At 48.1% G+C, this 23,214-nt stretch overlaps 1 protein-coding gene and 1 long non-coding RNA gene across 2 annotated transcripts; one reads left to right on the top strand and one right to left on the bottom strand.

Annotated features, from left to right (window-relative positions):
- Positions 1-676: 676 nt before the first annotated feature.
- Positions 677-10,820, bottom strand: Rhou (ras homolog family member U). The gene is made up of 3 exons (XM_085681888.2): positions 10,454-10,820; positions 9,055-9,113; positions 677-3,591 (listed from the first exon to the last, which is right to left on the bottom strand). The coding sequence occupies exons 1-3, from the start codon at positions 10,722-10,724 to the stop codon at positions 3,136-3,138; spliced, it is 786 nt and encodes a 261-aa protein (XP_085538014.1). The 5' UTR covers positions 10,725-10,820; the 3' UTR covers positions 677-3,135.
- Positions 10,821-13,234: 2,414 nt separating this feature from the next.
- On the top strand, positions 13,235-17,361 carry LOC148118613 (uncharacterized). The gene is made up of 2 exons (XR_015736033.1): positions 13,235-13,652; positions 16,202-17,361. It is a non-coding gene; the product is annotated as an uncharacterized LOC148118613 (long non-coding RNA).
- Positions 17,362-23,214: the final 5,853 nt, after the last annotated feature.

The following is a 23,214-nucleotide window of genomic DNA, read 5'->3' as shown; positions in this document are numbered from 1 at the left end:
GGCCCTGGATGGAACAAAAGGGGAAGAAAAAGCCTGCAGCGTGCACACGTACTCCACCTGTGTTCTGGTCATCCCAAGGTGAGTGTTTATTGCTCTAGGATCCTCAGTTTTGACATGTCACCTCACCCCAGGTTCAGAATAGATGGGATCTGCTAACGAGGGATTGTGACCTTTGAAACCCCCGAGCCAAACGAAATCCTTCAAGTTGTTTGTGGTGGGTATCATGTCAGAAACAAGATGGCGTGTGTCTGCTCATATCTCTACACCCTCTTTAACACTGTGAGATCAACTTCCAGAATCATAAAGCGCACAATGTCCTTGGCATCCTGGGACACAGGTACCCGAGCTTCCAGAGGCACCATTGCAGGGTGATGGGGCCTTGGCTTCTGTTTCCCTTCTTGTGCCTTATAGATCCCTGCCACATGCCACCCAAGGTGCTCATCTGTGTTCACACATGAAGCTCTCAGGCCCTCGGGTCTTCCTCAACACTGAATACCTCTGGAGACTGAAACACAGGGTGAACATGCAAAGGGGTCCCAATCATTGGACCAACCCCAGAGCCCCCAAGGGCCTGTGTAGATGCTTTCCCTAAACACAAGAATGCTTCCTAACCCGTGCCAGGCCAAGGCATGCCTAAGTTCCTATTCTTCTGAGAGAAGAGGCGAAGACAACTATGTCCACAGGTCAGAGTTTATTTCATAGTGACTCATTTATAGCATTTTTCAAGTACAAGATTCTGTCCAACATCGTTGACACGTGGAAACAGAAGAGCACAAGCTGGTAAGGCACCTGCAGAGCGGTGAGGCTCCCCTCTTGGCTTGGACTTCTGGGGAGCTGCTCACATGTCTGTTGAGCAGAAAATAAAGGTATCAAAAGTTTGCTTGCACACGCGGTGAGGCGACAGCTTTGCGGCCTGCTAGTGTGTTTTCCAGGTGACTCGGCCTACACTGAGAGTCTAAAGAGACATGGCTACGCACACGGCTCACAGAGCCCTCCCAAGACACCAGCCTGTATATTCTGCCACTTTTCAGCCACAAAGAGAATCAATTTTACATTTCACTCAGGCACGTACTTTTAAAAATTTCTCAGCCCAAATCTCTATTTTCGTAAAGTAAAAATGCAGGAAAACCTCAAGTACATTCAGACCTTATTACTCCATCGGACGCAGTAATATATTGAAAACTTGCAGGTCAGTGTCAGCCCAGTAGATTTGTGGCATAACAGCCCAGGAATATCCATCCCGGAAGGAAGTGCCCAGAGCTTGGTCACATAACATCCTTCATGCCACTTCCCAGTGGCCCAGAGGCCAGGCGCGAGGCCCCACGGTCCTGGCACCATCCTTCAAGTCTGTGTTCTAAATGTTCATTTCCTTGGTCTCCACTACATTTGCTTTTATTATAACGTTTAAAATTAAATAACTCACTCCTCCCCACCCACCTTCTATACACAGGATAGGCGGAGCCTCCTCTTGGAGGCGGGCTTTCCAGGCAGCCAAGCACAGTAGGGCAGTAAGCTCTGTCCACAGTGAGATGCATCAGGAAAGTGCGGCTGATGTCACTGGCACTGTGCTGGAGGCTCAGGCACAAACAGTTCATCTTTCCTGGTGGTTCAGCAATTAACCTTTTCATTTTAATAAAGAAAGTCCTAGGTCCTATTCGCCAGCAGGAAGAAGTCTTTGACCTGAAATATGACCTGATCTTTTTACTTTTTTTTCTATAGAAAAGCATAAGGTTGATTTTTTTTGTATAAAAAAATTTTTTCACAGACAGAAAATTTTGTTACCAGGTGGCCACAAAGAGGTACCTTGCCCACAGCAAACGAGAAGCTGGGATTCATTGCCTGGCCCCTGCGGCGTCTTGGAAGTACCTATAACACTGTGAAAGTGCTTTCCTAACACAGGACAGTCTCGGGACAGTCAGCGGTAAGACCCTCCCTGTAAAGGACAAGTGCCACAGCATGATCTTCTGAACATCAAAAGTATGCTCATCCCACATTTTAAGATAGTTTCAAAAATGTGTAAATGAAGATAACATTCTACAAAATGATGTCTGTTCAAAGAAATGTCAAGAGGAAGGCATGCCACCCTGACACCTGCAACCACGCTTTTGTGTGTCTCAAAATTTCAACAGCAAACCAGCCACCTGTGTGTGCACACACTCGTGTGTACATGCACACAAACATACAAGTGTGTACCCAGATGGACATTTTAGCACACTTAAGGTGTGTGTGTGTGTGTGTGTGTGTGTGTGTGTGTGTCCCACAGTCGACTATGGCTTCTCTCAGGGAAGGAACACCCTTCTTGCAAATGGATGCTGTGAGATGGCGGCTTTACGTCCCTAGACAAGAACTTCCTCTTGATTTCATCACCAGGACACAGATGGCCCAGTGCACATCCAGTCCTGAAAGCAAAGAGCACTCTCTGATCTCAACAGGAGTCAGGTGCTCCCTGAAAATAATGCCAGCCCTGCACCCAGCACTTGCCTTCCAAGAGCCATTCCCACCATTTTCATAGCAACCCAACTGGTCATGTGATTCAAAACAAAACAGAAAGCATTACAAGCAAGTGTTCTCTTCAGACGGCACAATGTCAGGAGCCAGCGGGATGTTTTGGTTTAGAATCTTAAGTAATGAGTGAATGACATAGGGACGAGTGTGAGGTCTTCTGGTCCTCCGGAGCAGATCTTTTCTTCAGACTTTCGCGCTTACAAAAACAGGTATGGTTTGTGTGGTTTCGAAGCCAGGGCTGATTCTCACCAAGTCTGGTGTGCCCTTCATTCACTGAGCACTCAGTAGCCCTTAGTCAGGAGAGCGGCACGGTCTCCTTTGTCCTGTACAATGCAGCAGAACTTCATGGTAACCTAGCTTGGAAGAGCCCTTTTCATATGAAATATAAATTAATCCAGAGGTCTACAGCTCTAAGTTTCCAGAGTTACAAAAAACAAAAACAAAAGCAAAACAACTTAACTTCCAAATTTCTCTAACATAGTTTGCATATGAATCTCAACTCCAGTCTCCCAGACAGGAAATTAAGGACAAAGGGGCACGCTTTTGAGGGCTTGTCCTACGACCACACCCACGTGACACAAAGAGCTCTTGCAGCTTAAACACCAACTGCTTGCGAGGGTCAGGCGAGGGTCAGGCCAGGCAGCAGTACTTTCTCCACCAGGACTTGGACAGGTCCCGCACCTTATCTGGGGTCCTGCTTTTAGACTTCTTGGGCTGTTGCTGGGAGTCCGAGTGCTGGATACCAGCAACAATGGCGGCGTCAAACACCTCTTTGAGGTTTTTCTGAGTCAAAGCTGAGCATTCAATATAGGAGACAGCTTTGATTTCCTCAGCACACAGTTTCGCTGCCTCCTCGGGGACTGGCTTCTCCTTGCATTTGTCCAGTTCGATGAGCACTTTGACATCTTCTCTAAGGTCCGACTGGGTCCCAACCAGGATGATGGGGGCCTTCGGGCAGTGACACCGAATCTCCGGTACCCACTTCTCACTGACGTTTTGGAAGGAGGTGGGGCTCACCACGCTGAAGCACAGAAGGAAGATATCTGCGTTGGTGTAGCAGAGGGGCCTCAGCTTGTCAAACTCGTCCTGAAACCAAATAGTACAAGGACATTACTCTTGTTAGCTCTCGCCACCTTAGAGAATGCCCTCAAGGACCAGAGCAGTCACAGAAAGCCTCCATTTTTATGGTCAGGAGCCGGTATCTCAGACTTGCCCTGCTGCCTGCCCTGGGACACAGGTGCAGCCTCTATAAGCTCCGAGGGACAGCACAGCCTTGATACTCCAAATGCGCTCTATGTTTCCTTAGTGATCACGACCACCATGCCATTCGCTACAGAAAGGCACTCAAAGCAAATGAGATCTTGCTCTTTCTGACCTTCAGCCCACAGTGACCTCAACTCTCTTTTAGCTTTTGGAACTTGGCAACTCTGAAGGTCAGTACTCATCCATGTTGGTACCCAAGAGCCAGCCCTGCTCCGCCTGACCACAGCCACCAAGGATGCCAATTCCTCCCGCCAGCCCCAGCGCACAGTGTGGAACCATGATCCTCAGAAATAAGAAAGACTGAGAAATGAAACTAGGGCTCCGTGGAGGCCACTATCCGCAGCAGTTTGACGAACTGGAACCCTCCCTGACATCACCCACGGACACTGGTAATACAGGCTTGTCCTGGCTGTATCTTCCCTTTCTCTTACTTTTGCTCCTTCTCTCATCTCTGCAAATGGCTAAGCTTCCACACAGTGTTTCAGACAGAAGGAGCACAGCTGTCCCGTGGTACAGAGACCTGGAGCAGGTAAATGAACACGGACGGTCTGCAGTCTACCGGCAGATTCTCCAAACACCAGACACAACAGGCACGAGGCAGGCATCCGTGTCTGCATTTCCTATCAGACATCTTCTAGAGCCCCGTGGCACCATTTCCTGCCCACAGGGAACTCCAGCTCAGCCTCAGCCCAGGAAAGCTGTCGCATCAGTTCCCTCTTATCTGAAATGTGTCTGTGGGTGCTGACATCCTCCAGCAGCCAACACTGGTGACTTCCCAAAGCAGGAAAAAGTCAAACGCTTTCAACAGTTCCCATGACTTGGTTTGCAGGTTCTGATCACCTAGAGCCCTATTTACAGGGCATCATTCTCCAACAATGGCTGTCTCTGTTGGGGTTTCTATCGCTGTGATAAACAATAGGACTGAAAACAACACAGGGGGGAAAGGGTTTACATGATTTTATAGCCTGCAGTCCATCAGCCAGGGAAATCAGGACAGGAGCCTAGAGGCAGGAACTGAGGCAGAGGCCATGGAGGAGCTCTGATTACTGGCTTGCCTGTTATCTTATAGCATGCAGGATCATCAGCCCAGGTGTGTCACCTCGCACAGTGAACTGGGCCTTCCCACATCCATCACTAATTAAAAAACTAAACCAGAACCTGCCTGCAGGACAACCTTTCAGGGATATGTATTAGTTGTTTTTCTATTGCTGTGAACAAAACATCATGGCCAAGGCAACTATAAAAGTAAATTTTAAAAAAGGCAAGTAATAGGGCTTATGGTTTCAGAGTGCTTGCTAGACTCCATAATGGCAGAGCCAAGGCATGGTGGCAGGAATGACTGAGAGTTCACATCTTGATCCACAAGCAGGAGGCAGAAGAGGGCACACTAAGAAATCTTTTTGAAACCTCAATGCGGGGGGCAGGGGTGGGGGGTGAGACACATCTCTTCTAACAAGGCACACCTTCTAATCCTTCCTAAACAGTTTCTTCTTCCCAAATGGCTCTGGTCTGTACCAAGTTGACATAAAACCAGTCAGCACAGGCTGCTTTCTCGGGTAAAAGGGAACCAACATCTGTCTTATTTGCATTAGTTATTCTTGGGCTGAGGGCCTGTTTCCACTGTGGGTCAATAACCAAGTGGCCACATGAGACAGCAGTTAATAAGCTCAAGGGAGAACCCAGCAGCTCGGGGTGTGTCTGCCCCTGATGAGGTCCCTATATGTGAGCGCGGAGAAAGAATGACTTCAGTTTCTTGCTGTCAACTTCGAGCTGAAAGCACAAACGTAGAAACGTAAACCAGGCCATTGGGCCAGCTCGGGGACTTTGCCATGAGTCACCCGTCCTTTTCTGGGCTTTGAAACAGGAGCCTAAGCCTGAGCAAGCTCTGGCCACGCCGGGAGGGGGAGCACGGGAGGGGGGGGGACACACAGGGAGAAAGTAGCCACCTGGCCACATCTGAAGCCCACAATGGCTTAGTAACTAGGCTCTGGAGCACTGCTCCCCATACCTCTGAGATTCTGGCTGAGGAGCTTGAAAGGAGAAGCAGAACTAGCCCCCTGTGCAGTGTGGACCAGAGACCTCTGAGATGTGCTGTCGCCTGCGGTGATGCAGCGGAGTACACGCTCAAGCACACACCCAAGGCCAGGTTATCACGTCTTTGCCGGGCCTGAAGTGGGAACTCCGCACAGAGTGTTCAGGACAGGACAGACACAGACAGCCAGGACTGTGGATTCCTTCTAGTTGTGCCTTGTTTCCCCCTCGTTTTAGTGTGAAGATTTTTTCCAAGTAGACCATGCGTCAGAATGAGAAGAATTTCTGGCTCCTGGTGGAGAAGGCAACGGAACATCTCTCCTTCATCAACACTATGTGCTCCTAGGCCAGCTACATTCCTCACAGCCCCCTACTCATCTCTGTTCTATGTGCACAGGAGCCCATGAGCCAAGGTTACACGCCTACTATGGTCCCTGACAGGGAAACACAAAGGGAGCAGAAGGGAATTCTGGGTATGTTTGTGACAAGTGGAGCCATGCTGGAGTTCTGGTTCATTTAAAAACCAGGGCTACCCATGTTCATGCCCAGTGACCTGGGTAACCTGTGTATCCATTTCCTTTCCTGACCACCGGAAGAACGTGCTCCTTTGACATGGAGGTGTCATGTCAAATCCCTCAACATGTGGGCTGCAGATCAGGTGTGGGGAGGGAGGGTAGAACACCTCTGATGACTCTGCTGCCGTCAAAACAAGCACTTGTCTGTCCTGCCGGCATCGGGGAAAACAGTCTTTGAAGCTGGCTTGCTACAAACCATTATAAGAACCCTGCTGGTTACTTAGTGGCCTGTTCAGTTATTCTTCAAGCTGGGAAGCACGACCCTCTCCCTGAAAGCCAGCAGAGCCTAGGAGACTAATTTCCAAACAAGAGCACAATGCTAATTCCTTTTCTCCTGATTATCAATTCCTTGGTGAAAATATTTCTAAGATGACTCTTATGCTTCCTTGACATTTTACAAGTTACTTTTTCATATATGCATACTGTCTTTACTTCATTCCTCCTCCCTCCAGACCCACCGCATCCCCCAACTCCACCCACTGTCTCTCTCAAATTCATGGCCTTTTTCTTTATTATATATACATATATACAAATAAATATGTAAATGCAACCTGAGTTCATTTGATATATTTTCTTTTAAACAGGATTTCATTGTATAGTGAGGCCCAGGCCAGCCTTGAACTCACAGTTCAAGGGCTACACAGATCTAAAACTCGTGATTCTCTTGCCTCTGTGTCCCAGATACTGGGAGTACAGGACTGAACCAATACTCTCAGTTTACTCCCTGATGTTTAGGATATGATATGAAGGATACATTTAATTCCTTCTTAGAAATACTGAGTTGATTTTCCAACATATCCATCTTCTCTCAAAATCCCACAGGCCAAGGTTTCGCCCTGCACTGTGCTGTTTTCCTTGAGAGCTCCTGAGAACTGGTCTACGACTACAGGTCTACAGCAGGCACGCCCAGCTCTGTGGGCACTTTTGTCTTGCTCTTTCTGGTTCATGCACTAAACCACATGGAGCCCTAAAGTGTTCCAGATGCCAACTCAGGACTCATCTTCCAAGGAAATCCCACCTCCTTCAGAAGCTAAGAGGGCAGGTAGAGACATCTGAGGGGTAGCACAGTGATTCCTGAGCCAATATCCTGGCAGCTCCTCACTAGCAGCTCTTCAATGGGGTCCATGATGTCTGTACCTTGGGGTTCAGGTCTACTGCCTCCTGTCTGGTCCTCAGGGTGCCTACAGCCACTACACACTTCTACCCATGGTCTACAGATGGAAAAACCCAACCTTCTCACTTTGTGTAAAACAACTCAGGGGGCATCATGCAAAAAATATGAAAGACCCAAGAAGATCGTCTCTTTGGTACTTTTTCCTTGGTTTGCATGTTTTCGAAAGGCGGCGTCTCACACAGGCTAGACTGGCCCTAAATGCCCTACGTAGCCAATGACTTTGAACTTCTAAATCTCCTGTCTTCACCTCCCAAGTGGTGAGATTTCAGGTGTGTGACCACCAGGCCTGGCATTTTTGTTTTTGAGATAGTGTCTTATGCCCAGACTGGCCTTGAACTCACTACATAGTCCAGGTTAGCTTTGAACTTGCGGCTCTCCTTCTGCTGCAGCTTCTTGAGGGCCGAGCATCACAAGCATGCACAACTCTGCCTGGATTTTGATGCTTCTTTCCCACACAGTGAACACACTGATGGGATTTGGCTTCTCCCACTCCTGAACAGCTTTCCTGGCTGGACTTCCACTCCACTGCCGCAGTTGTCACTTTGATGATGATCCGTTAAGACAGCCTAGTCTTCTGTCTCCTTGAGGTCTAAGGACTAAGCCAGAGCCAAGTCTCAAGTCGGCTAGCTTAGAGCAGTGAGTAACCTGAAGGCCCTGGCTTGGGAGGAAAACTGGGGGACACAGGCAGGCGATCTTCAGAAGCAGGGATAGTCAGAAAAGGGGTACGTCTACCCCCTGCACTTTGTCAGTTCTAGCATCATGGGGAGACAAGCTCACTGTCACTTGGGCATCCGAGCACTCACAAGCACCACGTGACCTTGGTGACTAGAATAGCTTCTACCAGATTAGAACCAACCAGATTCAATAGATTCAACCAGGCCCCAAAACTCTTCTGGAGGGCAGTGAGAGGACCCTATACCCATGACCCCTGCATCACTGCCTGGCTTTCTCTTCTGGTGCTCTGCCCTCAAAACAAGAAAGTAAAGAGAGAGTAAGTAGCCTTTCCTCCTCTGCTCCAACTTAGTATGTCTCTGACCACCATCCCTCTGAGGTAGAATCGGGGAAGACAGATGCTAATATTCACTAACATAAGCTACAATTTCTCCCTGAACAAACTTTTAAGTATCTGGCTTATTAGCCTTGAATCAAGAAATTATAAAAGAGGAGGGGTTTACTCTGAGAAGTGATTACAAACCATTACTGTGGGGTTTTTTTCTCTTTAGCAAAGGCCAGAAAAGTGAGAGGCATCAGAAAACCCTGTTCTGAGAAGGGCGGTTTCTGCCACTGCCTTCTCGTCTCTTGCCCAGAACAGGCAGGCCCTGTTTCACTGGCCCAGAGGGGTCCTTCTTCGCCTGCTCAGCTTCTCCCACTGCCTGCAGAGGGGCTGAAGCAGGGGTGGGCCCGCTTCCCCAGGTTTCACAATGACCCAGTTACTAGTAGGTTGTTTGCAAACCTTTAAAAGGCTGTTTCCTTTCCCAGTGCTGAGCTGTGTAACTTGATACTGACCTGTCCTGCCGTGTCACAGAGCTGGAGTCTCACAGGCCGCCCATCCACTGACACCACAGCTGGAGGGGGAAAGAAAGAGCAAGATGATTATCTGGACATCTTTCAGCCCCTCTGAAGATTGGCAGCTCCTCTTCTGGTCCCTCTTAGTGAACTAGGAGCTTGGCTAAACCCAGAAGCCAGGGGAGGTGTTTTTATGTACAAATGTTTCAAGGTGGGGGCTCCCTCCACCACAGAACATGAGGCAGTAAAGCCCTGACCCCTAGAAGGTGCCCCGGGAGGTTAGTGTTTTCCTCTCAAGTCGGGAAGATTAATTTTCCTGTCACCCGTGTTTCAAAGGACCTGGAAATAACACAAGGTGGGGAGGGGGAGGTTAGGTGGGAACAAACTCTGTAGTTTTAAATCCGTGGAAGCTCTCATAGATAATTCTGTTTTCCCTTGGGAAAAAGTCTCCGGGCTTCAGGGTTTTATCATAAAACTCCAGCAGTTTTGAGAACTTGTACAAACACAGAAGGCCTATCACCCTATGTGTGGAAAAGGGCACTCCTCTCTGTCAGTTCAAAGAGGATTAAAAAGAAAAGCTGGCAGAGGGAAGCCACCCAGGTTCTCACCAGGCTCGAGATGGGGTGAGAGCGAGAACTCCCATCCAGGAAACTCACGGAGGTTTCAGTTTAAATTAGACAATTTGTATCTTTCTGATAGCCTTTCTGGTTGTTTATAAATGTTTATGCTAGTGGGGAGTGGAGTGTGTGTGTGGTGATGGGGTGGAAGGGAGGTTACTCCTGCACTTCTGTGCTACCCATGAGGTTTCTGAAAGAGAGACAGTCAGGGTCTGGCTATGGAGATTAGAGGTCAGAGGTAAAATTTCTAGGGGCAAGATTTTCACACCAGTTCCTGTGAATTTTTTTTTTTGAACTTTTTCTTAAATTCCAAAAAGACTTCTAAAAAAAATCAAGATAAAGGATTGCTTTACTTTTGTATCTTTGTATGATACATGAGCCCACTCGTGAGAACTTGCTCAGCTAGGGACTGGCTGGAAGGACTGGGCCAACCGTCAGAAACCTAGACGGCGCAGGCGGGGCTCGGGCCAGGCAGGCGCCGGGCTCAGAAGAAAGGAACGTTCTCGCAAGCCCAAGCCCTCCCCGGTGCGCCTGGCCGGCTCACCCTCGGGGCAATCTCGGTTGCTCCAGGCGGAGACCCCCTGGAACTGAGTAGCCACGGATGAGGGCGCAGGTGAAAAGAGCACCTGTGCAACAGCTCGCTCCTGAGTCCCCGAGCCGGGTCGATCGGACACCCCGCCGCCGCCCCACTGTGCCGGTGCCCGGGGACCCGCGCCACCCCGAGCTCCCGGGCCGGGCTCCCGCGCCTCCCAGTCCGAGGCCGCGCCCCGCTCCGCGCTCACCCGAGAAGTTGTCGAAGGCCGTGGGTATGTACTCGGTGGGGTAACCGTTGGTGGTATAGCTGACCACCAGGCTGGTCTTGCCCACCGCGCCGTCGCCCACCAGTACGCACTTGACGCCGCGCCCCTCGGCGCCGCCCGCGCGCCCCCGGCCCCCGGGCACCCCGGGCCCGCGCGCCCCGCGCCCCCCGCGCTCTCGGCGAGGCGGTACGGGCGGTGCCGCTGGCGGCTCGCAACGGGCGGGCAACGCGGGCCGGCCTTGCTGCGGGGCCATCGCGGGCGGCGGTCGTGAGACCAGCTGCCACCGGCGGACAAAGGCGGCGCGAGGTCCGCACTCTGCTGGGCGACTGTGCCCGCGCGGCCGCGATGTGGCCGAGCCTGCTCCGCCGGGCTTCCCTGCGACACGGGCGGGCGGGGAAAGAGGCGGGTCCGGTGACACCTTCTGCAATCCGAGACCACAGCGCCCCCGTCTGCGCGCCGCGCCTGTGTACTACGCCGGCGTCTCGAAACAGTACCGCTGGTCGATCTGCCTCCTCCCACCAAACCACGCGGACCCTAAGCTATCCCTGCCCCTGCTTCGGGTCCTCACCTTTCCCACCTCTCCTGCCTCCTTCCCAAGCTCTCTCAGCCTCTCTTCTTCCCCTTGTTCCTCCAGTTCCCCCAGCCCTGCCCACCCATCCTTACTGTGTTCCCCCATCTCTCCCGGTCTTTTCTCTTCCCTCGGCTCCTTCTCTCCAGTCGCTCCCTATTCTTTTTCTTCTCCACACCTTCTCCACACCTCCTTCTTGCCCAGATCCCTGTTCTTCCTCTCCCTGTTCCCGCAGCTGCCCTTGCTCCCCCACGTAAATGTCTTGGTTTGGAAGGGTACAGTGCTGTAGGCCCCCGCTGGTTCAGCAGTCCCCCAGGAGGAGAGATAAATGTCCTGGCAGCTTGTCCTCTTGATGAGCAGGAGTTAAGCCTGATTACGGACAACTGTATGATTTTTCTTTTAAAATCGTTCGTTCTCATTTGGGTGCAGGACCCCCCCCCCCCTTTGTTAGTGTTCCCTGTCTTTGGCATGCTGTGACCTTGTATGTACTTATGGTTCAGCAAATTTCCTTACAGTCTTTAGTTAAGTGCAATTTTGGCTGCATTGGTGTCATCTAAAAACAAATAGTCTGTTTATCTTCCACTCTCTTTTCTCTGTCCTTTCTGTGCCTATCCAGGGCTCCAGACTTAACATGAATATTATTTTGCCAATAGTAAAGAGAACTAGTAAAGACAAGAGCTAATAAGTAGGGCTGGAGAGATGGCTCAGAGGTTAAGAACATTGCCTGTTCTTCCAAAGGTCCTGAGTTCAATTCCCAGCAACCACATGGTGGCTCACAACCATCTGTAATGGGGTCTGGTGCCCTCTTCTGGCCTGCAGGCATACACACAGACAGAATATTGTATATATAATAAATAAATAAATATTTTTTTAAAAAAAGAGCTAATAAGTATTGAGCTTTGTTATGTACCCGATATTGTGCAACCACTCTGCCAAAACTAATTCCTTCCATTTTACAGTCAGGACAACCTGAGGTACAGAGGCACTGGACGACTTGTTTGAGTTCCATATAGGAAATGGTGGTGGCAGGATCTTAACTAGCATCCCATATACAAATTGTGCAGCGCAGCAAGTGAGACTACCAAAGATGGTGTGGCCACAGGAATACAGAAGTGGGTTAGATGAGAGGTGAGGTTGTTTTGGTTTTGTTTTTTTGTTTTTCGAGACAGGGTTTCTCTGTAGCTTTGGAGCCTGTCCTGGAGCTCACTCTGTAGACCGGGCTAGCCTTGAACTCACAGACATCTGCCTCTCTCTGCCCCCCCCACCACGGAGTGCTGGGATTAAAGCCATGTACCACCACCCCCTTCTTTAATACGGGATCCGGCTAGCAGAGAGCAGGACTTCAGTATTGTCAGGTCCTATAACTGCAATGCAAGCTACTTTCAGGTCTAAGGTATGGAAACCTAGGACCTGACCTAAAACGACCTTAGGAGCCTGGGGAATCAAAATTCCGCGCCCCCCCCCCCCACACACACACAAGCTGAAGAACAAGAAGAGGGTGTCTTGAAACTTGATTAGAAGCTTAGGACGCTGTCTCCTGCAGCAGGACGGACCAAGGCAGCAAAGAGACTGGAAACTCCGTGTTTCAGACTATCAGCCCTCTTCGGCCCTGTACCCTTGGGCCACCTGAATTCCTCTGCTCTGGGATTCAAGTAGACAGATTTGAGTGTGCTTTCTGGCTCCTTGATAGTTGACACTACATTAATGCTTTCTTAAAACAAAAACAAAAACAAAAACAAAAAAAGTATTGCTGTAGTACTGGCTTCTAGGCATGTCTAGCTGTAAGCTCTTGCTTGGTGTTACTGTGAGATCTGACAGTGTGGGTCCATGATACTATGTTTCTGTAAATGTTGCAAAAAATGTTTCTACTTTAACCATTGTGGGTTAAGCCCATTATTCATTTTAAGTCTAAGTCTCAGTCTTATGGAGTGGCCTTGAAGTAGCTGTGAACATTTGGGGAAGCAAGCCAAGTAAAATTAGGCTGGAGAGACATTTTGTTTGTGTTTCATGAGACATAGAACCAGGAGGAGAGAGATAAAGGAGGTGGCATGGGACCACTTACTACTAGGGTCATTGGAAGTCAAGAGCTCATGCTGCTGGCATGAACCTGAGCCGTTCCTGCTGGAAGGTAGTATACTTCACGTCTCATTTGTGACTGCAGACACTAGCCACACAGGTGTGGGAAGAGTGGCCAAGGCTGAACTGCCACCCTCTGTGCGAGTCTTGCCAACTTTATCTTTCCTCCACACTAGCGGATCCAGGAGCAAAGAGCGGCGGAACTCGCGATGGATGGAACTAGGAGTCCCACCCGAGCAGTGCTTTACAACAAAACAAAACAACAAACAATAAAACCCACAGGCGGGTGGGTTCGGCAAGCTCAGCCCTGTCTGGTCAAGGTGTCAGGAACGTATCTGCAGGCAGGGGATACAATTGCTAAGTGTTGGTCTGAATCCCAGTGTTGGTAAGGTAGCAAGTCTGTAGTTGTCTCACGAAGCACAAAGTCATGTGTGTCCGTACTCTTCCTACAGGAAATGGATCTGGAACTTGAAGGAGTCAGAGAGTCGGTAGCTAAAAAATTCGAGGAAAGGAGTATGTACGATAAAGTCGTGTCTGGTCAGTAAGTCCCATAGGAATATGACATTTTCTGACAATTTTGTTGATGCTTTCATTACTCATTAGCTTTTAAAACATGTAACTTATTTTTTGTGCGTTTCTTACTTTAAATACTTAATATTATCTGATTTATTGTTCTTAATAGCCCTGGCTGGCCTTGAACTCAGAGATCCACCTGCCTCTGCCTCCTGAGTGCTGGTACGAAAGGCCTGCACCACCATGCTCAGCCCAGAATTTTAGTTATAAGTTCTGAACTCCACAGGGTCCTCTGCCAATTCTGAACATCCCTCCTGGCCCCGAAAGCCCATTATGACATTTTTTTAATGAAACTGAACTGCTCATGTGCAACCGTGCCCTCATGTCTAATTAGGTTTCTCCAAGCTGCTAGGACCCAGGTTGGTGATTGTTACCCGTGAGGAGACACTGGTACTGTCTCCTCATGTCCTAGGACACAATCAATACAGGTCCTTAGTCTCCTTGTCCATTTTGATGCCGAGGAGAAAAATGAGAAGAAACAGTCAACATCTTTTTTCTTTTCTTTTCTCTCTATTTTTTTAAAAGAAGATGGAGAAACCATTTAAATGACCCCAAGCTGCCATCAGGGCTTCCAGTGGGTCTTGTGCAAAGTCACAACTGCCAGTATCATGGAAAAGGATTCCAACACAGGGCCCAGTTTGTGAGCACTGGCTCCTTACCCTCCACCCCCTTATTTATAAGTAGGATTAATAAATCAAGAACTCTCATTAGAACCATACAATTCTAAGTGCAAACTCAATCATCAGCGTTGACTGGCAGGAAGCATTTCTGAAAGGAAAATATCTGTATCATTTTTACTAGTTGGGTAAGATGTGCTGTATTGCAGTAATAAAGCTCACTGCCTAGTTAATTTTTTGATAGTATAAAATGCACAGCAGCTCTCTAACATAGCATCTCCCCATATGATGACTTGGGGGTTCAGCCCACTCATATCTGTGAGTCTTCCTTGGTGACCAATGCATTTCTGTGCCTTTATAAATACATGTAGCAATGAAACAAACCAGCTATCCCAAGCGGTAAAATGCGTGTAGTAGCTATAAAACGTGTTACACCATTCAATCAAGAAAACAACTGATAGGGCGGGGGAGACAGCTCAGTGAATTAATGTGCCTACCATTCAAATATGAGAATCTGAGTTCAAACCCCAGGAAAGCCAGATATGCCAGTGGTCACCTGTAACCTCCATGTTATATGGGTAGAGACAGGCAGATCCCTGAAACTCATTGGCTAGTCAGTCAAGCCAAATCAATGAGCTTCAGACTCAGCAATAAACCTTGTCTCAAGAAATAAATGTGGAAAGCAATCCAGGAAAAACATGCAACATGCATTTCTAGCTTTCAAACACAGGAGCACACATGTATATATACCCACTAACAAATTCACACACACACACACACCCCACAACGAAAATGAGCAAGCAAGAACGAATCTTCCCACCCTGTTCAGAAGTGAAAGAAGCCAGGCAGAGAAAAGTATGAACTGTCTGATGAGGGTTTGTGAAGCTCAGAAATGAGAGAAACCAAGCGACGCTGGATGTTTGCGTGGTTGAGGGAAGTTGTCACATCCAGAATGGAGGTGGTCAGGAGGTTCTAATCTGAATGATGACTTCACCCCTGGTCTTCATAGTAACGCATGTGCTCTGTTTACTTCTGGAAACCACATTATATTTCAAAATTGTAGTGGTTAGAAATACTCAAACATGTAAATCATACTAAATAGGACTTTGTGGAGAGCTGTTTGCTTTAGGTCGGCACAGGGTGACTCACATACTGTCCGTTCCACGGATTAGACAACCCTCTTATCGTAAACGTTTAATGTGATTTGAGTAACCAAAGCCCTGCTGGTGCAACGCTCTTCCAGGAACACCTCTCGGAAAGTTCTGCTACACATTGTTCACATATCTAATATTTATTTTCATATGGGCATCATCTTCCACAAGTGCTATTTTAGGTGTTTGGTATTTTAAACCAACCTAACTGGTTCGGCAAGATTATTACAAAAAAAGTAAATGGCAGTTCATACACATAACTTCCGGCAGAAAAAAATGAAGGCGCTGGGGAGGGTTTGGAAGGACATCAGGTACATGGCCAGGGGAAACATGCTGGGCCTGCAAGCTGCAAAGCACGCTGAGCAAGCAAGGCTTCCAGCCACTCAGGCGGCACCTTTCCTTCCTCAGTTTTGGTTTGTTTTGCTCTTTAGAATCCCTGCTCTGGGTCCTTCCAGCTGTTGCAGCTCATCTATTCACCCCACACAAGGCTAGTTCCATAGCCTGTGTCCGTCTGCAGTGTCCCTGGGTGGTGTGGGGGGACACTCAGCTGTCTGACCCTCCCTGCCCCACAAAAGAACCCCTCTCCCGGACCTTTATAGCAATTGATAGGCTTCCAACTCCTAAGCACTCCTTGCAGAAACTCCCAGGCAAACGCCTTCCAACTGCCAAGCCCTCAAGGATGATAAGAACCCTTTAGAAACTCCTCCTAGTTATTGCAAAACCTTGACCTCCCTTCTCTTTGCAGCCACCGTGAAGATAAGAGCAGACCAGTCAGCGATTCCCAGCAACCAGGATTGTGGGCCAGAAGTTCTGAGACTCAGACTGCTCCACCTCTCCCAGGACTCTCTGTCCCCAACAAATCCTTCCTCCAGATGATGGAAATGGGGGGACACTGAAGGGTTTCTTTAGGATACCACAGCAGTTGCCAACCCTCCCTGCTGGGTCCTCAGCAACAGAGAGAATGTATAGACACCCAGATGCTGTCCGGGTCTGCCCACACCCACCTCTGAGAAGGAAGAGGAGTCTACTGTGCCCAGGGCCAGTACTCTGTTGTTCTTATCCTCAAAGAATGTCCTCCAAGGCAAATCTGCTTCACACGGACTTTACAGTAGGAGAGAATTTAGCTGGCCGGGGACACTACTGTTAGCTGCATTACTGAGTGGAGGAACCTAACTCATGAACTGGGATCACTACACGTAAACAAGACTCTTGAGCATAACCTCACTTAGAAGTGAGGCCTTGGCTTCAAGGAGTTGGTAATTACGGAAGCCCAAAGATCCTCATGAACTGAGATCAGACAAGCCATAGAGGGCTGTGGATATGTGAAAGGTGGAAGAAGTCTAGATGGGAACGCAGCTGACCTTTCAGGAGGGCAACTGTTGGGCTCAATCCTGGGTCCAAACAGACTGCCCCTTCCCAGATAATCCCAAGTGTACGCGTTACAGCCTCCGCATCTTCCAAAGCTCGCACGCACAGATTCTAAGCCGCTATTAGTCCTCCAGTTTCACACATTGAAGACAGCATCCCAGGAAGACTGTTCTCTTCTTTTTTTTATCATTTGAACCAATAACATCTTAATTATGCTGTTATAAGTTTTGTATATTAGAATATCACCACATTTCCCTTCAAAACCATAGTCTGTGTTAATTAGAAAGTTGAATGATCTTGTTTGATCGTTATTCTTTCAACCAAAGAATGAAATCCACATGCCAGGGCTGGAGAGATGGCTCAGTGATTAACAGCATTGCCTGCTCTTCTAAAGGTCCTGAGTTCAATTCCCAGCAACCACATGGTGGCTCACAACCATCTCTAATGAGGTCTGGTGTCTTCTTCTGGCCTGCAGGCATACATGCAGACAGAATATTGTATGCATAATAAATAAAAAAAAAGAAATCCACATGCCAATACCTTGAACTTAAACAATTATTGAGAAATTGACCGAACCTAAACATTCAGTTCCATCCTCTCTAGCCTTATGTAGGACACAATCCCTTCAATGTGGGGAATCACAAATTATCAATGGAGAAGACTGTTTCCCAGAAAGTGTAGCTCAGGATTGTTTAGGGTGCCCTGTCACCCCACAATCAGGCATCAGACATAAACTGGAGGGCAAGCAATGTCATTCTTTTAGTAACAATACTTTTGAAAGCCTTTAACAATTATAGCTGCAGCCTGAGTGTGCAGTACACAGATTCATGAGTGCAGCCTGAAATATACGGTACAGCCAATGGACCTGGGTGAGATTGTTTTTCTCGCCCCAACCCATAGCAGTGAATGCCTCTGTGAGCCTCTGTGAGGCTGTGCTTAATGCTGCAGAAAATGGAAGTATGACTGCACATCCAAAGTAAATAAAAACTTTGCCTCACTGTAGGAGAGCTTCAGAAGTAACTCATTGGTCATAGAGTTTCTTCTGAATTTTTTAAATAAAAAAATATGGATTTTATTTTTTAAATTATGCATACATAATTTCACGTGGATGCTGGTGCTGCTGAAGGCCAGAAGTGTAGGTTCCAGAGTCGCGGTTGTGGGACACCTGACATGGAGGCTGGAAATAAAGCTCTGGTCTTCCAGCCGGGTGCGGTGACGCACACCTTTAACCCCAGCACACGGGAGGCACAGGGAGGCGGATCTTTGAGAGTCTGAGGCCAGCCTGGTCTACAGAGCGAGTTCCAGCACAGCCAAGGCTACTCAGAGAAACTGGCTCAGAAAACCAAAGACAAATAAACTCGGGTGCTCTGCAGGAGTATCCCCTCCTAATGTGAGCCATCTTTTCAGCCCAGCTTTTAAACCCTTTAAAACTTGTATTTGTTATTGTGTGTGTGGTATGTGCATAGGTGGGGGAATATGTATGCCAGAGCATGTGTATAGAGGTCAGAGGACAACTTTGTGGAGTCATTTCTCTACCTATGCTTTTATATAGGTTCCTGGGCTCACACTGAGATTCCCAGGCGTATGTGGCAGGTCCCCTCTGTATCAAGCTTTTTTATTGACTGTCAGTTCACAAATTAATTATGAAAGCTTGGAGTAGCTTAGGCTTGTTCCTAACTGCCTCTGATAACAAATTAATCCATTCATATTAATTTACATTTTCCACGTGACTCGTGGCTGTTACCTCTCCTCCTGCCCATCTTGCTGGTCTGTATCTCCTGGTGTCTCCACTTTTCTTCTTCCCAGAGTCCTCTTCATCTCCGGAAGTTCTGCCTAACCTCTTCCTGCCTAGCTATTGGCCATTCAGCTCCAATAAAGCACCCCCTGGACTACCAGACTTTGATGGTTATGATGGGGTCAATTCAACACAGACCTGGAAGGCTTTGGAACAGATCTGAGAAGTAGCGTGGTGTGACTTGGGATGCTGATAGGGAGACTGTAGGGGACAAGGGCAAGAAGAAGCCAGGCTTGGGACCTGCCTTGAAGGTAGAGCCAGCAAGATCCCCCTGGTTCCGTGGGTCTTGGATTTGCGCACACACAGGAGTGGGAAGGAGAGCTCCAAAGACAGTGGCCTGATAAACTGAAGCAATTGGCATCTGAGACAGGAAGACATCAACAAACAACAGTTTGCTGGGGCAATTCAGAACTTGCCTTGCACATTCAAAGTCTGGTAGTCCAGGGGGTGCTTTATTGGATATGTTGACCAGACAGTCATACACAGGAGTCCGGAGATCAAAGAAAACTTGGTGACCCATGTAAATTAAGAGTTTCATCAGCTGATCAACAAACATGGAGAAGAGGAATGTATACCCAGAGAAGAGAGACTGAGACCTGGACTCCATGTTAAATAAGAGGATCAACCTTTTAAAAGCTAAGATTCACTGAGCATGGCCAGATATCAGACACTGACTAGACAGACATGAAGAAAATCCCAGCCCAGGCCTCCACTGTACAGAACTACCGGCACTAGGACCCACACCCCTTCGCAGACAGCTGAAGCAACCCCTGTCTCCTGTGCTCACACTATGGTCAGCAATAAACCTGCCACAGCACTGGCTCGGCCCGACTATAAGAGGGCAGCACCGCCCATCCTGCCGCCGACTGCTTCATAATCTGGGCGTGGCGAGGAACAGAACAATGCCCATGGGAACCCGAGGTGTGGGTGCCTGTGGGTGAGCCCTCAGCATCCAGCCCAAGCTGAGCACCTGGGTTCTTCCTGTGTCCGCGTGCCTGCTGACTGTGGACATTGCCCTCGGCTGAGCCAGTCAGCAGACCTGCTGGAGCTGGCTCCGCCCGACACAGCCCCTGCCCTCCAGGCTCAGTAGACTGGAAGCACAGCCAGTGAGGTGCATAGAAGTATCTGTCAGTTCTCAGCTTTGACTGGGAGTGAAACTCCATCCAGATAGCTTGTTTCTGCCTGAAGAAGGAAAATGCCTACCTGGATTCGGAAATTACAGATGAAGCTCTTAGACTTAGTTTTTACTCTTAGGCTGGGAAAAAAACAAAAAACAAAACAAAACAAAACAAAAACTAGTGGTGGTGGCTCACATCTTTGATCCCAACTCGGATGGGTGGATCTTGAAGTTCAAGGCTAGCCTGGTCTACAGAGCAAGTACCAGAACAGCCAGGTACACAGAGAAACCTTAGAAACCTTGTCTTGAAAAAACAAATGTGTATAAAAAAAAGGGGGGGGGCTGGAGAGATGGCTCAGAGGTTAAGAGCACTGCCTGCTCTTCCAAAGGTCCTGAGTTCAATTCCTGGCAACCACATGGTGGCTCACAGCCATCTGTAATGGAGTCTGGTGCCCTCTTCTGGCCACCAGGCATACACACAGACAGAATATTGTATACATAATAAATAAAATAAATATTAAAAAAAAGAAAAAACAAATGTGTGTGTGTGTGTGTGTGTGTGTGTGTGTGTGTGTGTGTGAGAGAGAGAGAGAGAGAGAGGTGATGACAGAGCCCTGTGCCCACCGGGTACCCTGTACTCAGCTCCTCAGATGCTTGTGCAGTCTGACTTAGTCTGAGAAAGGATCCCTGGGAAATGGTTGTGTGGGTTTTTAATCTCAATATTCAGCTTTTATGAATATGTAGCTTAAGAACAGACATGATGTTCACAAAGGAAGATAACCCTGTGTGTTTGTCCTGAGCTTGACTTTAGAACCTGGCATGCCCTGCTGGTCAAGTGCGCTGGTGAGTGGCACAGAACCAGGCTGGCCTTTCTCTTGTGTCCAGTGCCTTTCCGACCCTGAATAAAGCTTCCAGATGGCTGCCTAGATTCATGGCTGCTGGTTGATTCAAGCACAAGAGCCTGATTAAACTGAGAAGAGTCCAGACTATCACTCCTGTTGACAGAGGCGGTCATCTCAGTAAGGCACCTGCCTCTGATAAGATTCCTTTAATGAGAGATGGCACAGTGGTTAAGAACAGAGGACCTGGGTTCAAGTCTTAGCATCCACATGATGTGTAACTCCACTGTGTGTAGCTCCAGTTCCAGAAGACAGCACTCTCTTCTGTCTTTACCTACACCAGGCACACGTGTAACAAAACTTTCATACATACAAAGGAAATAAATTAATTAAATTTTTAAAAAGACCCTTTCAGAAAACTTAATGCTCAACTTTTCCCTGTGCTGATGCCAGCAAAAATGGCTCCAGTCGAAGTCTCAGAGAATGGCTCTGACACAGTGCCCCCTTGTGGGGACTTTCATAAAAATGAGAATTGCTGTAAGCAGTTGAGATTTCTCTCTGACTCGCTAGCCTCAGAGGTTGAGGTACGTCTGCGGATCTGCACGCACTAAAGTGACACCAAGAGGCCACACAGCCTCAGAGAACAGGAGAAGTCATTTTGGCTCCAAGGACAGTTACACAGAGCCTTCACCTTGTGCACAGGGTAAACACAGAGAGTCACCCTGTGCCACGACTTTCTGACTCTGTCCTCACAAAGAGTTTTGTACTACTCTGCGGTAGGAGACAGGCAGGCTGGAGGGTTGTCGCAGCAGCCAAACCACAGCACCCTTTCAAACCGGGCACATCAAGCATGTATTTCTGACAGTGTAGAGATCTGAAACCTTTGTTCTGGAATTCTCTGGGGGAAGCCATGCTCTGCGGCAGGCGCCTGCAGAGGCTGGCTCTTGGCCCCTGCCCCTCCAGCTCTGAGTGTAGTCTGATCGCAGGTCCTGGCCCAGCCCTGGAGATGGCCAGCCTGGGCCTCCTCATCCTCGGAGACGAGTGTGAAAATGAGGTCATTCTGTCAAAGGAGAGCTGGAATGTTCACAGGAGCAGAAGGTGAAGACATTGCTTTCTTCTTAACATCTTTTCCTGATAGATTTCAGACTGTGCTTGAAAGAAGAAGAAACAAAAAACTCCAGGAGGGGAAAAATGAACTTCTCAAAACTATTATAAATCTCAAAAAAGTTACTTCTATCCTGAATCACACCAACTCATTGGAAAGAGCACTCTTCCAGAGCGGTGAGGAGGTGATCTGCAAAGAGACATGGGTAAGAGTTCAGGAAATTCTGGAGGCTTCAACAAACCACACAGAACAGGACAGAGCCAGCGAGCGGGGAAAAAAAACAGCAGCATCTGGAGACCCCGCCGGGCTGAAAATACTTCTCAAGAAAATAAAAGGTAAGATGACAAAAAATGACAACGATTGTTCAGGAAATCACAAATTAAGTTATGGAGAAAATCTCAAAAGAAATATTACAGCCCAGTCTTTGCTCACCGTGTAATAAACCTGGAAATTGCTCACAACTAAAACCAAGAATCCGAGGCTGGAGAGATGGATTGCTGGCTAACAGTCCATACTGTTCTTCTGAAGAACCTGAGTTCAATTCCCAGCACCCACTTCAGGGAGCTCATAACAGTTTGTAACTGGCTCCAGAATATCCGGCGTCCCCTTCCGGTCTCCTCAGACACTACACTCCCATACATAAACACATACATACACACATACACATAATTTAAAAAATAAAATATTCAAAAAACCAGGCACACATAAATGTTGTTACAGGTAGAAATGTGAAGGCTGGTGCCAAGGACTCATGGACAAAAGAGAAAAAATAGGCTATAAAGTTAGAAAACCTCTGTAACACAGTGGTGGGGAGACCATAGCATCAGGTAGACCGGGCACAACCGATGACAGGGATCATCTTGAATACTCTTCAAAGTGGGATACAGGAATGTCACTGGGAGTGGACTTTGAGGTTTCAAAAGCCCATGCCAGGCCTGGAGTGTCTCTCTTCAAGATAGGGTTTCTCTGTATAACAGCCCTGGCTGCTCTGGAACTCACACTGTAGACCAGTCTGGTCTCAAACTCATAGAGATCCACCCACCTCTGCCTCCCAAATACTGTGATTGAAGGCATGCACCACCACCACCTGGCTCGAGAGTATTTCTTCTAAGATTAGAAGCTGTCACCTGAAAGCTCTTCTGGAAGCGTCAGCCATGCATTTAAACAAGAAGGGGAAGCACCAGACGGTGCAGTAAGAAATGCGAAGACTCCAAACTGTTGGACAAGATCACAGGTCTGTAAAATTCTAGATGACGAATAATCAGACTGACTCAAGCAGTAAAATAATCCAGCAAATCACCAGACTACATAGGCTACCACAAGCACACAAACGGCTTCCACACACACAAACAATAGCCAGCTAGCTAGCAAAACCATCACGAAAATCTATTTACAGCGGCAGCAGAGAAGAGAAACTATCCCAGAGTAAATGAAATCCAGAGATGCACAAAACCACGATGAGGAAAACATTTTTAAAACTCCTCAAAAGAACTAAAGAGGAATGTGTGAAGGGTGATGTCATTTGTCCTTACAT

The sequence above is a fragment of the Myodes glareolus genome, chromosome 22, assembly GCF_982192425.1.
Source record: "Myodes glareolus chromosome 22, mMyoGla1.1, whole genome shotgun sequence".
NCBI classification, from domain to species: Eukaryota; Metazoa; Chordata; class Mammalia; order Rodentia; family Cricetidae; genus Myodes; species Myodes glareolus.
The sequence above is the reverse complement of the archived record's forward strand: the minus strand, read 5'-3'. Positions and strand labels throughout refer to the sequence as shown.

Coding starts and splice junctions, on each gene's coding strand:
- Rhou (XM_085681888.2), bottom strand. CDS start 10,724: ATGGCCCCGCAGCAAGGCCGGCCCGCGTTGCCCGCCCGTTGCGAGCCG. Junction 9,114..10,453: donor GGCCTTCGACAACTTCTCGG/GTGAGCGCGGAG, acceptor TTCCCCCTCCAG/CTGTGGTGTCAGTGGATGGG. Junction 3,592..9,054: donor TCTGTGACACGGCAGGACAG/GTCAGTATCAAG, acceptor ATTTGGTTTCAG/GACGAGTTTGACAAGCTGAG.